Here is a 15000-nt window from a genome sequence, read left to right on the forward strand (position 1 = left end):
AACACACATGCACAGATGAGTGCCTGGTTCTCATTATAATGTACACTTTACCAGTCTGCTGACTTAACCGTTACTGGCACTCTAACTAGTGGCATCCCTCTGTGTGTGTGTGTGTGTGTGTGTGTGTGTGTGTGTGTGTGTTTTCATGGATCACAGCCCACCACTTCCAGAGAGCAAGCGACCCTAGAGGCTGATGTAGTGGTCAGGATCCCTCAGACTGCCTTGTTCTCGACTGAAAGTTTTTTTGTTTTTTTTTTTACGCTGCTGCTTGCCGATATTCACTGAACCATGTGAACCAGTCTTGGTCTGAACCTTTTTAGAAAGGGTAAAATGGTGGGTGAGGGCGAGCGAGAGAGAGATGGATGATGGGAAAAGACAACAGAGCGCTGAGCGGAGAGGACAGGCCCAGTCAGACAGTGTGTTTTTGTGTCCTACAGCCTCGGGCCACGAGACTAGACTGTAACAATAACAACGCTGACATCTCACTAGCACCACTGTTCTTTCTTACATACACACGTCACGCAAGTCAGCCATGAAAAAATGGACGGACTCGCCCGATAATCACTATCTGTGGTAAGTGTGCCACTTCGACCGCGTATTGCTATCATATATGTTCCTTTACAGCAGGTGTGTCAAACTCATTTGAGTTCAGGTTCCACATTCAGCCCAATTTGATCTTAAATGACCAGTAAAATCAGAGCATAATAACTGATAAATAATTCCAAAATTTTCCTTTGTTTTAGTGCAACAAAGTACGTTCTGAAAATATCCACATTTAAGGAATTATCTTTTTGACAAACACAATGAACAACCTGAAATTTCTGAAGAAAAATAAGTTAAATTTCAACAACATTATGCCTCAGTTTATCATTTACACATTATAACTTCCAGATTGTCTACAAATACAAAGACAAAAATAAGACAAAAAACACAAGCGAGACAAAGCGGAAACAAAACGACAAAAACAAGAAACAAAACGACAAAAATACAAAACAATGACAAAGTCAGACAAAAAAGAAGACAAAAAAACAAAAACAAGACAAAAAATTACAAAAACGAGGCACAAAACGACTAAAGAACAATCGGAAATGTGGTGTTTTACCTTATGATCAAAACAACAAAACTCAGACAAAAAAAGACCCAAAACAACAAAATGTCACAAAAACATGACACAATGTGACAAAAAATAGACAAACGACTCAAGTGAGATGACAAATCAAAAAAATAGATGCAAAACAACAAAAACGAGACAAAAAACAACGAATAAAGCGAAACACAAAATGAGAACAATAAGCTAAAAGACACGAGCGAGACGAAAAGGAAACACAAACCGACAACAATAAACAAAATGACAAAAAACACAAGACAATGACAAGTCAGACAAAAAACAAGACAAAAAAGCCAAAAACAAGACAAAAACAAGGCACAAAATGACAAAAAAAAAACCAATGAGCCATATAGTATTTTACTTTATGATGAAAACAACTTGTCATGGTCTAGAAATAATTTTAAATGTAAAGTTTTACAAATTTACAATCTGCAGTGAATGTCGTCTCTAGAATTTTTGCACTTTATAAAGTGGGCCTGGATTGGACCTTCTGGAGGGCCGGTTTTGGCCCATGGGACGCATGTTTGACACCCCTGCTTTACAGGCTGTGCAGGTAGAGCTTTGAGGTTCACGTGTTCCGTATTTTTCTGTTCATCTCTGTAAATAAATGCATCATTCACTGGTATTCCCTGAAGAGAATCCGGGCGCAAAAAAATAAAATAAAAGGACGGCTTTAGTGCAAATTTCAGGGTCTCTCCTTTTAAAATGTGCATATGAGACAGGATTAACATTAGTCAATTGCGTGTGTGTGAGCTAAACACTCGCTCCACGCTCCCCAAGGCCACTTTGTGTGCTCTAGAATAAGCATGCAGGGCCTCTGTTGCCGTGTGTGTGTGCGCATGAGTGTGTTTCGCGGCAGCACTGATTAGTGGCTGTGTGTGTCGACGGCCTTGACTGCAGAGGTTTCTGTCTACTAAATCACTCCGTGTGCAGGTCTGCATCCATTACCTTGTGTGCTCTTTTACACACAAGTGAACACGTTAACTGAGTGATGAGCTCCACCCGCCAGCGTGACTCCACATCCACCACAACCTAAACTAGGCTTTTCTTCTGCCTGTGCGTCCGGCTGCCTGCGTCACTGAGGTTTCAGTGCCCCGCAGTCGCAGTTTAACCTTCATACCTGCTCCCTGGAGATGCTTCTAGACCAACTCTATTTGACTTTAAAGTCCATTTGTTCCAATCTGCATCTATTCCCTTCATATGCATCACCGTGGTATATTCAACCCTCTTGTCGTCCTGTGGGTCAAATTGACCCGTTATAAAGTTTGAAAATGTGGGAAAAAAAAAAATTTTTATGTCCACATTTTCCTCATTTTTGGGAAATTTTTTGAACATTTTTTGGTGGAGAAAAAAAAGAAATGCTAAAAAAAAAAGGTTCTTAAACCCTCCAGTTGTCTTAATTTACCGGCACCAAAAAATATTGTTTCCTTGTCTGAAAAAAATCCAAATATTCAGCAAAAAAATTCCACAAATTTCTGAAAATTTGGAAAACCTTCAGGAACAAAATTCCAATAATTCCTTAAAAGTTTCCCTGAAGAGTTTGATTTTTTTTTTAAAGTCCCCCAAATTTGGCAAGAAAATTCTTGTAAATATTTTCAAAAAATGAGTAAAAATCTTCCAAAAAATCCTAAAAATATCTAAAGTGATTCCACATATATCAGTAACACTTTTAATATTTTCTTTAAGAACATTCACATAAAAATCAACCAAAAGCCAGTGAAATTTGCTGGATTTTGGTTGATTTTTTGTGTGAATGTTCTTAAGAAACATTTTTAACATTTCTTTTTTTCCACCAAAAAATGTTCAAAGATTTCCCAAAAATGTTGAAAATGTGGACATCAGAAGTTTCACTGTGAAAATATATATTTTTCCCACATTTTCAAACTTTAAAACGGGTCAATATTGACCCGCAGGACGACATGAGGGTTAAGAACATTCACATAAAAATCAACCAAAATCCAGCGAATTTCAGTGGATTTTGGTTGATTTTTTTGTGAATGTTCTTGTAGAAAACATAAATTTTACTGATATATATGTAATCACTTTAGATAATTTTTAGAATTTTTTTGGAAGATTTTTACAAATTTTTTGAAAATATTTACAAGAATTTTCATGCCAAATTTGGGGAATTTTTTTAAAATAAAACTTTTAAGGAATTATTGGAATTTTCTTCCTGAAGGTTCTGCAAATTTTCAGAAATTTGGGGGATTTTTTTTGCTGAATTTTGGGATTTTTTTCAGACAACGAAACAATATTTTTCGGAGGGTTAAAAAAAAAAACACAGTCTGACGTGTTGAGAGATGTACTTTTCTGGAGGCAGGGTGATAACAGCTGTATGAAGGTGAACAAACAGTCTAAAATGCTACATCGTGCAGGGATGCCAGAGTCTTGTCATCACTGCTAGGAGGCCAGTGGAGACCCTGGGAAGTCCGCGTGCCTTGTGAAGATTTAGTCCAGTTAATACCTCCACGTAAGCCCCCAGCTTGTTGTTTTAATGCCTCGGTTTTGGTACAGATTAAACAAACAGGACATGTGTTAATTAGTTTTAGAGGTACTGGTAAGTGGATTTCGTTAGCTTGGATACAGCGAGGTTAGCCGCTTCCCCTGTATCCATTCTTTAAGCCAATTGTTCACAGGACAGGACCTATTTTTTTGTATTCAACACCAGGGGATGATCAGTACGACTCTTCGTGCTGATATTGGTACGGTAATTAAGGAGACTGATAGCAGATATTTGCAACTGATATACATTTGGAATAAAAACGTAAATACTGGTGACAAAATTTAGAATAACCTCCCAGTTTTTGTTCATTTCTGATTTTCTGAGCCAATCTAGCACATTTGTGAATTAATATATTATACTGGGCATGAATTTTAAACAATATTGACATCAAGATTTGGAAAAATGTTGAATCCAGTAATCAGTCAACCCCAATTTAATACACTGACCAGTGATTTCAATCTTGACAAGAAGGCCTGCTTTAGAAACTTCCAAATTAGAAATACATTTAAAGTTATTTAAGTGTGAATGAAAGCTCTGGAAGAAAGCTAGTAAGCGCACCTAAAGTACAAAAAATTAGTCCTAAATGACTCAAAAGTTGTCCACAATTGCTGAAAATTTGTCAAAAAGGACATTATATGTGTTCAAAATGACTCCAAAGTCATCTGAAATAATGAAAACTTAAATAAAAAGATAAAAGTATCTCCAAAAAAAATTATTCCTTCAAGTACTACTAGCAAAAGAGCATTTTCATTCAATCTAAAACCAATTATATTTGCTCTCCTCACTGCATCATGTTGTCCAAGAAGCTTGATTCCTCAAAAAGAAAAGAAAAACATGTTCATTTGGTATATAAATCAGTGCTCCACCATGCCATTTATTTTATTTATGAGTAGGAAACGTGAGACTGACCCGTAGACCAGCAGGTTCTTCTCCACCCTGAAGCACTCGGATCGGGGGTACCCCTGGGCTTTGTCTTGGGGCCGCCGCGGTTTGGACGAAGGTTTGCTCGGTTCGTCCTCGTCGCTCTCCAGCTCTGAGAACTCCAGCATCTCTTCCTCTTTGACGCTGCTGTAGTGCCTCGTCTGCTTCCTCACCCTCGGCGTGTCGATAACCAGCGTGTTCTGAGGACAAAGTCGTTGAAAATGTTGTAGTTCGTGTACTTTTATACGCTTGATCTTTCCTTCTGGTGTGTGCTTTTTTTCCCAGAAACCTGGCTTAAGTTACAGATGGCCTGAAATCCGCCCCTAACAATATGCAAAGTACCTTCTGTTTTACTCCCCTGAAGTGGCCCATTTGTAAATTTCTTGTACGTTCTGACTTCTATGACTGGTGTGAACCTTGTGAGTACATGGCACCAAATCTGATTAATTGGATATTTGGCCCCACGTTTCATTCCTGATACTGAGAAATTTGCTGCCTAGCTCAAACATAAACTGGCATTAATTATGTTGTCTAATGAATTAGATTTTTGTTCAATTAATTTGATTTTACCCCCCCTCCACCTCTCACAATCCCATTAATATGCGCAAACAGGGCAGTAGTTAGTTCCACAATTATCACAGAGTGCTGAAGTCATTTCCATTTTAACATCAAACAATAAGAAATCCCAGGGGAGCTGCCCGTATTCAGGCTGGTAGAGCTGGATTAAGTGTTCCAGTGGAGGGCCCTCCACAAGAGAGGGAGGAGAAGGAAGGAGTCATCAGGAGGAAGAACTACACAAGGAAGAAAAAAACCACACAGAGGGAGGAAAGCGGCGATATAAAGATGCCAGTTAGCGGAGCGCTCGATGTGTAAGAATGTGATGGAGGTTGTGCTTCTGCTGTGTGTGTGTGTGTGTGTGTGTGTGTGTGTGTGTGTGTGTGAGCGCTAGCCTAAGTGATATCTCTGTACCCTCCAGGCATCTGCGCTCTGCTAAGTGGAGCTAAGCAGCTTACTCTCTCTCGCTCAAACACACACACACAGACGAGAGCAGGGAAACATGGGTAATTAAGGAAGAGAGGAGATTCCCAACTGTCAATATTAATCTCTCTCTCTGCGCTTCCCCTCCTGTCCTTCCCGTCTCTCGCTCTGGGCTCGTCTCACGTTCTTTCCTTTTACCTTTTGGTGATAGCGCCGACTAATTACCACCGCGAGCCCTCTTTCCATAAGGGGACACTACCAAGAGCCTTTGTATGCATTAAAGTATTTAGATAAATGATGTGATGGCTCTCTCTCTGTGGGTTTAGAGCTACTTTGTGTGTATTCTGGAGTGCAGATATTAGTATTTACAGCATGCAGGGCTTCAGATGAACTATTTCACTGGTAGTTTTAACACATGATTTCATCACACGCAGGGTAAACTCCTCACTTGATGAATATCAGTGCATCAAAGGACACTACAGGTTATGATAAATGCTGCTAGGTGTGTGTAACAGGGTCAGTAGTGCAGCACTGGTATTATTATAAATTGTGGTATTAGTGATATATAATATGCCATATATATTTTTCATTTAATTGTTCTTTTGTTATAATTACACAAAGTTTGGTCTACCTCCTACTTGTTGTGAGGAACTTTTGCTGGGGGCTCCTGTACCTTTATGTGCACTTTTGGCCGCCCCAGGGCTCCCTATAAATGTGTTTTTCCCGCCTTGCCTCTCCTCTTTTGTCACGTGTTCAGAAAGAGAGGTAAGCGGGAATGTGCAGTTGGGATTTCTGTTTTAACCCTCCTGTCATCCTGCGGGTCAAAATTGACCCGTTTTGAAGTTTGAAAATGTGGAGAAAAAAAAAATTTCAGTGAAACTTCTGATGTCCTCATTTTCAACATTTCTGGGAAATCTTTGAACATTTTTTGGTGGAAAAAAAGAAATGTTAAAAATATTTCTTATGAACATTCACAAAAAAAAATCAACCAAGATCCAGCGAATTTCGCTGGATCTTGGTTGATTTTTATGTGAATGTTCTTAAAGAAACTATTAGACGTTTTACTGATATATATGGAATCACTTTAGATATTTTTAGGATTTTTTGAAAGATATTTACAAGAATTTTCTTGCCAAATTTGGGGGATTTTTTTAAAATAAAACTTTTAAGGGAAACTTTTAAGGAATTATTGGAATTTTCTTCGTGAAGGTTTGGTAAATTTTCAGAAATTTGGGAAATTTTTTTGCTGAATATTTGGATTTTTTTCAGACAAGGAAACAATATTTTTTGGTGCTTGTAAATGAGGACAACAGGAGGGTTAATGTGATGTAATTCCACTTATAAGTTCATTTTCCGTTCCTGATATGTGCATTGTTTGATTTTTGGAGGAGCCCAAACTGAAAAGACGGATGATTTTGTGTGTTTTTTTGTCTGCTGTAAAGAAAGAGAGAATAAACGGAGATCGCCTCCAAAGGGATTTATGTGACGGATGAAAAGACAACGCAGACAGAAGCCACCGGTTACATGTGACCAAAATGCACCGTCCTAATGTCAGATTTATATTCTCTACGAGTGAATTTTTAAATCTAAATACCACAGTGGATCATTTTCCTATAATTGTGGGAAATGAAATCATAATTGTGATTAATATTCGCTTAATTTTTGCATTAGCCACTGCTTCTTTTCACCAACCACCTCCTCTCTCCTTCATTTTGTTTTTTAAAATAATCACCTACAGATTGCTTGATTTTTGGAACACACAACAGCTAAAGAGCTTGTTTGACATGTTGGCAACAGATTGACGGAAGAAAAGGGAGAAATTAAAGCTACTTGTGTATATTTAAGTGTAAGTGTGTATGTAGTACCCGTCCATTGATGGCGTCCATGTCCAGCTCAGCCTTCTTGGCCCATTTCTGCCAGAAGTCTGGATCCTCCAGAGAAATGTCTGTTCGGTTACCCGTTGCAACAAAACTGGCCTGAAGAGACAGAAAAAAAAAGGAAAACATGTTGGTGATTTGATCTAAAGCTAGAAATACACAACAGGTACAGTGTGGGCAAAAAGCAGATGAGGTTAGGAAAAGTTTTCACCTTCGCAAAAGTAGACCCTTTGCCCTCTGACTCGATAGTGATGGTGTGGGTTCGTCTCTGGAGGATCTGGTCAATGTCTTCCTCGCAGAATTTTGAGCCTTCATCTTCCTCGTCCATGAGAGCTCCATACGCTCCTTTTCTCAGCAGATCCTCAATCTCCTTCTTGGACAACTGTTGGACCTGGACGAAAAGTGAGAAGATTTAACAATCTGACCAACACACGGTACACAAAGGAAAGAAAAATCGATCTTTAGGTATTGACGTAGATGCTGGATGTGTCCAATGCTTCTCACCCCACTGTTGGCGTTCTCTCGTCCACTCATGCTCTGGAGGACGGCCTTGTCGAGCCCCAGCTTCAGACTGGCCTTGTCGAACATCTCCCTCTCGTAGCTGTTCCTGGTGATCAGACGGTAGATCTTCACCGCTTTGGACTGGCCGATACGATGACACCTCGCCTGGGCCTGGTGGAGGAACGTGCAGAGATTCAGAAACACATCGTTAAGACAGCAATTTTCACTCGGTTTTCTGTTCTGAGAGTGTTCAGCTGGAGTGCTAAGGTTACTGCAGAGGAATAATGATATGGTCCAGTGAAGCAGAGCTAAATGTGGCTGGCAGAGTCAATACATCCAGCAGACAGTCTCAATTCCAAACTAAGGACTTGAATGCTACCTAGAAATCACCAGAATCACTGTATGGTGCTTTTCCGCCAGCACCTATTGGGCTCGACTCTACTGAGGTTTTCCATTAGGATGTAGTACCTGGTACCTTACTGATATGCATGTAATCACTTCAGATATTTTTAGGATTTTTTGTTTTACTGACATATATGTGGAATCACTTTAGATGTTTTTAGAATTTTTTGGAAGATTTTTACTCATTTTTTGAAAATATTTACACGAATTTTCTTGCCAAATTTGGGAGATTTTTTTTTTAAAATAAAACTTTTAAGGAATTATTGGAATTTTCTTCTTGAAGGTTTTGCAAATTTTCAGAAATTTGGGGAAATTTTTTGCTGAATTTTTGGATTTTTTTCAGACAAAGAAACAATATTTTTTGGTGCCCATAAATGGAGGATTAAAGCGCTTTTTCACCAGCACCTACTGGGCTCGACTCCATTCGGTTTGTGGGGTTTTCCATTAGGACGTAGTTCCTGGTACCAGGTACTATTTTAGTACCTCCTCGGCCGGGGTTCCAAGCGAGCTGAGTGGAGCCAATAATAATGTGATGTCTAAAGAGTGCAGGCCACTGATTGGACAGGGAGTAATGACACACCAGACCTGTACCATGGGCAAATGAAGAGGCTGAGACTTTTCTATGTTTGGTGGCGTACCAAAGAATACAGAGGGAGCTGGATGGTGCGACTCGTAACGAGCAAGTTTATCAGGAGATCTCCGAGCAGATGGCCGCCCACGGATACAGCAGGACAATGAAGCAGTGTTGGAAGAAGCTGGAAAAGCTCAGAAGTGACTATCGGTCCATCAAGGACCACAACGGCTGCAGTGGGTCAAACCAGAGGTGTTGGAAGTGGTTTAGCCAAATGGACGCCATTTACAGGCACCGACCGGCGAGCAACGGGAGGGAGAGTGGCCTCGACTCCACCACTGCATTATTGGAGACCATGTTGGAGGATGGTGAGTGTTTTGTGACTCCACCCACGACGAGGTGGTACTCAATTGTAATGGAAAATGACCTAAACAGAGTCGAGTCGAGCCGAGTAGGTGCTAGTGGAAAAGCGCCTATAGACAGGGTTTCTGCAGAAATCAGCCAGTCAAATTTAATGCTTTTTAATGCTATACTGTAAAAATTTTAATGTCATGACTGTGAACTCAACAAATTACACAGGTTTGTTTTTTTGTAAAAGATGATTTTATATGAAAACTGTCCCTTCATTTCACTATTTCTGAATCTGGAAACCACCCCTGACCACCAACGGGCTGTAGTCATTCTCTGAAATCCACATTTTCTTGCCATTTTTGCTGGAATTTGCATTTCTCCATTTCCCAATTCTCCTCCACTTTCCAAACATGCAATTTTTGGCAATTGTACCCGACCGGCCGGAGCAATTATTGCAATGCTTTGGCATGTTTATGCAGATGCACATATCTGAGGAATCACAGTCTACAATTATACATTATTATTATCAAATATTTTTCATGAACATGGCAGAAAGAATTTTTAATGCCACTGAGAATCAAATTTAATGGTTTTTAATGTCATTTAAGGCCTTAATTTTCACAAAATCAATTTAATGACTATTAATGTGTTTTAATGCCTTGCAGAAACCCTGATAGAGCCAACAACACGCTGGGGAAACTCAGTGCAGTTTGTACCTGGAGGTCGTTCTGGGGGTTCCAGTCAGAGTCAAAGATGATGCAGGTGTCTGCTGCAGTCAGGTTGATGCCGAGGCCTCCAGCTCTCGTACACAGCAGGAAGACAAAACGGTCCGAATCTGGTCTGGAGAACCGGTCGATGGCCGCTTGCCGCAGGTTACCACGAACTCTTCCGTCTATACGTTCATATGGGTATCTGGACACAGAGAGGGGGACAGGTGTGACATACTTTCATTAAATTTGTGTTTATTCACAGAAAAAGTCCACACAGTAGTGGAGGTGTTTGAAGGCGACTGTAAAGCTTGGTGTGAAGCCAACCTGGGCATATTTTACTGGATTTAAAATGAACCTGACTGGATGCAGATCCTCTCTTTACTCTGTTGTGTTTTATCCACCGCAATCTGCTGCCGAAAAGCTGCTCTGCTTTCTGTCAGTTGGGTTGTAAAGTTCAGCGTTTCAGTGCATCTGTGAGAGATTCAGCGCAGCTCCGACAGATTCATTAAGCTTTCTGGATCCTCTTTCTTTCTTATTAGCAAAGATCAGTGTACAGAAACATTGTGCATACAGGTTTTTATTTTTAACTAGCTGATAGCTGTCCAGCTAAAATGGCAAACACTGTCAGTAACAGCATCAATTAAGCATAAACTGATGACAGGTCAAAATTAAAATTCTGCTTAAAATGCTCTGTTCTGTGTTTCTGCACTCAGCAAGTTAATCTTTTGTGAGGCGAGAAGCTCGACTCTCTAACACCGAACAATCACAAACAGACCGAGTGTTTCTAGCAGGACGAGACGTCGGTGCTCTGATTGCATCAAATCAGTTTCAGGAGCTGCATTCTCACGGTTAACATTTCATTCACATCACGAATGAGTGAACACGAACTTCAGCTTAGAAACTTCACAGCTTTCAACGAGGACCTTCAGTTTTTCCAATCAAGCTGCTCATGAAAAAATAAGGTGAGCCAAATTTAGCAGGTTACAGCTGTTATTTCACTGTGCCAGATACATATTTAATTAACACTGCACACTTTCTGCTGCTACTCAAATAAGACTGAGGATGAAGTTCTACATCATCTCATTTTCAGGGTGTAGCTTTGCACTGGGCAGCTGTGTCATTAGGGTAAATGCAAGAGTTGGATCGGACTCAGGATGAGCAGACGGGCTCAGATCGGAGCCATAAACGGTGCAGCGATAAACATTTGTACTTATAAAGAGAATACTAGTTTGTAGTATGGTGTTCTCACCTTTTCTGGATGAGGTAGTCCTCCAGGATGTCCAGACAGCGAACCATCTGACTGAACACCAGGACTCTGTGTCCTCCTGCCTTTAGTTTGGGCAGCAGCTTGTCAATGAGCACCAGCTTGCCGGCTGCCTGGATCATGGCTTGCAGGGCCATGTCCGGCATGTCTGTCCTGCCGCCGTGGGAGTCCCTGAACTCCTCAATGATCTTCTCTTCGGCTCCTGGACAAGAGACGATTAGAAAAGTTAGAAAGGGATACTGGTTTAATGCAGTAGAAGGTCATATGACGCTTTTCCACTAGCACCTACTTGGCTGGACTCAACGCGGACACACCAGACCTGTACCGTGAGCGAATGAAGACTTTTCTGTCCTTGGTGGCGGACCAAAGAATACAGAGAGAGCTGGTCGGAGAAAGTTTATCAGGAGGTCTCTGAGCGGACAGCCGCCCACGGATACAGCAGGACAATGAAGCAGTGAAAGAAATTTAAAATATATTTTCACAGTGAAACTTCTGATGTCCACATTTTCAACATTATTGGGAAATTTTTGAAAATTTTTGGTGGAAAAAAAGAAATGTTTAAAAAAAGTTTCTTAAGAACATTCACAAAAAAATTAACCAAAATCCAGCGAAATTCACTGGATTTTGGTTGATTTTTATGTGAATGTTCTTAAGAAAATATTAGATGTTATACTGATACATATGGAATCATTTTAGATATTTTTTAGGATTTTTTTGGAAGATTTTTACTAATTTGAAAATATTTACAAGAATTTTCTTGCCAAATTTGGGGGATTTTTTAAAATCAAACTTTTAAGGGAAACTCTTAAGGAATTATTGGAATTTTCTTCTTGAAGGTTTTGCAAATTTTCAGAAATTTGGGGAATTTTTTTGCTGAATATTTGGATTTTTTTTCAAAGAAACAGTATTTTTTGGTGCCCATAACTGAAGACAACAGGAGGATTAAGGCGCTTTTCCACCAGCGCCTACTCAGCTCGACTCTACTCGGTTTGTCAGGTCTTCTATTAGGATGTAGTACTTGGTACCAGGTACTATTTTAGTTCCTACTGGGCCGGGGTTCCAAACCAGCTGAGTGGAGCCGATAATGTGACGTCTACAGAGTGCAGGCCACTGATTGGACAGGGACTGACGACACACGGAAGCAAGTCCTTCATGAAAACCAAACCTGCCATTTTTAAGAAAAACTGGGAATAGCAACGGTGCGCATTGCTCTTCATGGAACTTCACCGCCCTCAGCCTTCTCTGACTCTCTTCTTTTACTTTGAATCTGACAAAAAGCCACACACCGAGCAGCAGGTACACCATCGCTTCCATTGTTGTGTTGCGTTTGTGTCGCACACAAATGACGATAAGGGACTTCCGGGCCGCCGTGCTATGACGACTCCACCCACGATGAGGTGGCACTCAATTGTAATGGAAAACGGCCTAAACCGAGTCGAGTCGGTGCTAGTGGAAAAGCACCGATACTTTTGGAAGAATGAGCTCGTACCATTAATGAGGTAGGGGTGGTTGCAGCATTTCCGCAACTCCATCATGGTGTTGAGGAGGTTGGGGACACTGGCTCCTCCGCCACCGCCACCTCCTCCTCCTCCTCCTGCACCTCCTTTGGACAGGAAGGAGAAATTCTTCTCCAGAATGGCTCGATAGTATTTCTTCTGGATGTTGGTCAGCTCCACCTGAGAACAGCAGAAGTACAGTTAAATTTTTCAATTAAATTTAACCGATGCCTTGGATATCAGTTAAATGAGAGTTCTGAGACGCGAGTCCTACCTCAATGATAGTCTCCTCTTTGGGGGCCAGGTTCTTCTCCACGTCCTCCTTCAGTCTTCTCAGCATCATGGGCTTCAGAATGCCTTGCAGTTTCTGAACCTGATACACAAAGAGGCAATGTTACTTAAATGGGAATTCGGAAAACAACAGGAAGTAGAAAATAAACATTTCCCATCCCCTCCTATTTCCGCATCGCCGACTGAGTCGTCCTGTTACCTGCTCTTCAGTCTTTAGGTCTCCAAATTCAGTCATGAATGTCTGCTCAGACGGGAATCTCTCAGGCTCCAGGAAGTTGAGTAAGCTGAATAGCTCCTCCACAGTGTTCTGGAGAGGAGTTCCTGTCAACAGAACTTTGTGCTCCTGGAGGAGAAAGCGGAGACAGGAAAGACATATTTAGAGTTTCTAAAATTGAAATCAGGATGTGCCTACAGGACTTTAACCCCTGAAGAGGAGGAGGGAGGGATTATAGTAACATGGCACAGATACTGGGCTAATTTGTCCATCTCTCAGCTGCTCTCAAACTTCTGCAAGACTTAAAACAAATCCTGGCAGACAAAACACATTTTATTCCAATCTGATCTGTACTCCAGTGTGCCAGGAAACTGTAAGAAAAACCACTTCCTCATTACGTTATTCCTCCTGTCATAGACACCTCTTTGTTACAAGCAGCCGCCACTCACCATGTCCATCATTTTGAGTCCTTCCAGTAGTTTGCAGTTGCGGTTTTTGAGGCGATGTGCTTCGTCGATCACCACGCAGCGCCACGGGATGCTGCGAAGCTCCGGACAGTCGGCCAGAATCATCTCAAAGGTTGTTATCACCGCGTGGAACCGATACACTCCCTTTATTATCTTACCCTGAAGTGCCGAAGAAAGAGGAAGAGCATGAAGGTCAATAAGAACAGTGTCACCGGTTCATTTATTATCGTACCCTGTGGATCTGTGAGAGAAACGGTTTCATCTCCATACTTAGAAGGAATTCACCGTGAGCCACAGCAAATCCATAAACGTGGGAATAAAAGCGGGGAATAATACTGTAGTACAAGATAAAGCTGGACTTTCTTGGTGGCATTTGTTGAGTTTTTCAAGCAGTTTTGAGTCCGATAGTGGATGCAACAAAACCTCCTCCTATTATCAAAATGTGTGGGAATCTGCCTGGAAATGTCTCATGCAGACGGGACAGAAAAAAAAGAACACAACGTCCCTCCATCCTGACCTTGAGAGGATTACCTCCGCCTGGATTAGAAACAAGCAGCTACCAAGTACGCTGCTACTACAGCTTATTTTCTTTATGGGTTCACTCTGGCGAAGGTTAAGAGATGTTAGCAGCATTGTGCAATAAGAGCTTACAGTAGATGGCTTACAGTTACAGAACCGTAAAGCGCTTATACAGCAGAGGAGCACTGTCCATCCCCAGCTGGCTGAAGATTTCCCCTGACCAAGGAGGTGTTCAGATCTGCTGACTGTCTCTTGTTTCTTCCACTTACCGTACATCCACACAATCCTCATCCCCACATGGACACAACGAAATGAAAAAGAATGAAAAAGAAGTTCTATTATTGTCTCTGTGCTAACTCTTCGGACACGTCTTGTGGCATTCCAAATATGTGTCAAAAATATCGTCTGATTTCATGTTACAACCCCATTTCTTTCTCTTATCGTGAACAAAATAATACTTTTTGATGACTCATCTTTAAATTAAATTATTGAGCTCACCCTGCCCAACATTTAAAACCACACTGGACACGGTGACACATAACAGGCCAGTGTGGGTGAGCAGTTCTGCATCACATTGTATTCACTCAGACACACCCACTTTAAGCCTTCACAATGTCTAATAAATTCCCATTAAACGACTGCAGTAACTCAACTCTGTCCACATGCTCTTGGTCACATTACAGAATCTGAAGACACAAACTTCCGCTTCACTGTCACTTGAAGCTGGACCTAAACTAGTAACACCTTAAGTAAAATTAAAATGAGTGCGGGAACAGATTTTGGTCATTTAGGTCGTTGTCACTGTGTATGAAAGCTACATATTTAGA

General features: G+C 40.9%; 1 protein-coding gene across 1 annotated transcript in view; it reads right to left on the minus strand.

Moving 5' to 3' along the window:
* chd7 (chromodomain helicase DNA binding protein 7) overlaps positions 1-15000 on the minus strand; it is a 96841-nt gene that overhangs the window by 19011 nt on the left and 62830 nt on the right. Inside the window, exons 14-23 of the mRNA XM_055014286.1 lie at positions 13637-13813; positions 13173-13316; positions 12957-13055; positions 12676-12862; positions 11172-11388; positions 9929-10124; positions 7892-8059; positions 7599-7778; positions 7376-7486; positions 4467-4732 (exon numbers count right to left, since the gene is read on the minus strand). Coding sequence (XP_054870261.1) covers positions 4467-4732; positions 7376-7486; positions 7599-7778; positions 7892-8059; positions 9929-10124; positions 11172-11388; positions 12676-12862; positions 12957-13055; positions 13173-13316; positions 13637-13813 — 1745 coding nt within the window. The remainder of the gene's footprint in view (positions 1-4466; positions 4733-7375; positions 7487-7598; positions 7779-7891; positions 8060-9928; positions 10125-11171; positions 11389-12675; positions 12863-12956; positions 13056-13172; positions 13317-13636; positions 13814-15000) is intronic.

The sequence above is a fragment of the Amphiprion ocellaris genome, chromosome 10 (genome assembly GCF_022539595.1).
Source record: "Amphiprion ocellaris isolate individual 3 ecotype Okinawa chromosome 10, ASM2253959v1, whole genome shotgun sequence".
In the NCBI taxonomy this organism is placed as follows: domain Eukaryota; kingdom Metazoa; phylum Chordata; class Actinopteri; family Pomacentridae; genus Amphiprion; species Amphiprion ocellaris.